This window comes from Dendrobium catenatum, unplaced genomic scaffold, assembly GCF_001605985.2.
Source record: "Dendrobium catenatum unplaced genomic scaffold, ASM160598v2 fragScaff_scaffold_634, whole genome shotgun sequence".
NCBI classification, from domain to species: Eukaryota; Viridiplantae; Streptophyta; class Magnoliopsida; order Asparagales; family Orchidaceae; genus Dendrobium; species Dendrobium catenatum.
The window spans coordinates 29,687-31,411 of NW_021319096.1; the positions used below are offsets into that span (position 1 = coordinate 29,687).

The 1,725-nt window shown below is 35.5% G+C and overlaps 1 protein-coding gene across 1 annotated transcript; it reads right to left on the bottom strand.

Moving 5' to 3' along the window:
* Positions 1 to 418: 418 nt before the first annotated feature.
* Positions 419 to 1,725, bottom strand: LOC110101810 (tropinone reductase homolog At2g29330-like). Its single transcript, XM_028695425.1, has 5 exons — positions 1,705 to 1,725; positions 1,398 to 1,609; positions 1,108 to 1,324; positions 862 to 968; positions 419 to 758 (listed from the first exon to the last, which is right to left on the bottom strand). Exons 2-5 carry the CDS (start codon positions 1,440 to 1,442, stop codon positions 576 to 578), a joined length of 552 nt encoding a protein of 183 aa, XP_028551258.1. The 5' UTR covers positions 1,443 to 1,609; positions 1,705 to 1,725; the 3' UTR covers positions 419 to 575.

Sequence of the window (1,725 nt, forward strand, 5' to 3'; positions counted from 1 at the left end):
ATCTTAAATTAAAAAATTGACACCATAGTTTTCTATTTTGAAAATGCTTAGAAAGCAATACCCGAGCTAAGCACAATTGCTGGAATTTGAAAATGAAAGATCTCAAAATTCTAATTTCACACATCTTAATGCCAACATGCTTGGTATTATTTCTTTCTTCCCAAAGAAACCATAAAATGATTAACGTAATGATCATCATCCAATGATCAAAGTTATTAGTTTGATACATAGCATTTAAAAAAGAGAAAACACAAGTAGCTTGATGGTCAATATGAATATTTAAATCATTTTGAAACGAATTCCAAACCTTTAATTTGCAGCAATCGAGCCATGCATAAAAACATGATTGATAGTTTCACAACTATAACAACATTGATATTTTGAAGCTAAAATAAAACCTTTCTTTTAGAGACGAACATCAACGAGAATGAATAATTTTCAGAAAAATAAAAAATAAAAAATTCTATTGATAAGTGCTTTCCATACATAAAACACCAATTATTAATTAACAACTAAAATGGCCACATAACGGTATTAATTAACCCAATCAAAGCACCAACTAATTTGATAATTAATTAGAGAGAGCGTCCCATCATTATTCCTCCATCGGCGACGATAATTTGTCCGGTGATATAAGAGGCTGCTGCCATGCAAAGAAACGCCGTCACCGTCGCCACCTCGACGGGCTGGCCTGCCCGCCCCATAGGAATCCCAAAGCTTACAGATGAGATAGGGTTATCACCGGCTGCTTCAAAGTACTGCAAAATATACCATAAATATATGCTTATTCATATATCTTTAGTATGGAAGACATTTATATGTCTAATAAAAAGGCCAATTAATCGTAATTATCAAACTCACAGCTTTTAGGAGTGGGGTTATTATTGGTCCTGGGGCTACACTGTTGACCCGAATGTTGTCTGTTGCCCACTCCAAAGCCAGATTTCTTGTCAGTTGGTTTATTGCTCCTGAAAAATACGAGAATGTTATTGGAAAGTCAAGCTGAAACATGAATTTCATGAAATGATTTGAACTTGGCTCATCACATTTATACGCTATGCCTAATTATGATTACAGCTTAAAAATAATTAATTGAATGAGACTGGCCTTTTGTTGGACCATAAAGAGTTGATAATGGAAAAGCTAAAAAGCCTCCAACAGAAGAGATGAAGACAATGCGACCGGCACCCGAGGCTTTGAGAAGAGGGTGACTGAGTTGGCTCAAATGAAAAGCAGATTCCAAATTGATAGCCATTAAGTTTTTGTAGTCTTCTGCTGTTAATTCTAAGGAGCTCTTCAATATACTCGTCCCTGCATTATTGACCTATATATGTGCAAATATATTTAGCAACACAACATAATAAATTATCAAAATTATTCTATATGAAGTTACTTACAAGAATGTTGAGCTTCCCTTGAAATAAAGAAGAGACTAGCTCCATTAGCTTCTCTCTTTCAGCTCGGGAGGATACATCACAGATGGAGCCAGTGACATATATTAAGCTTCAAGCTTTGCCAGTGTTGGAGAGATTTGTCAAGATCTTCCTGATTCCGAGCACAGGTGTGAACTTTTGCTCCTAAACTAGCCAGGTCTTCAACTATAGCTTTCCTGATTAAGTGGAATATAATAAATATCAGTTTTCATTTTTTATTGCATTCAAGAGCAAGCGCGAAAGATGCTGAAAAATCAGAAGGGCTAATTACCCTATGCCTTTGGAGCCACCA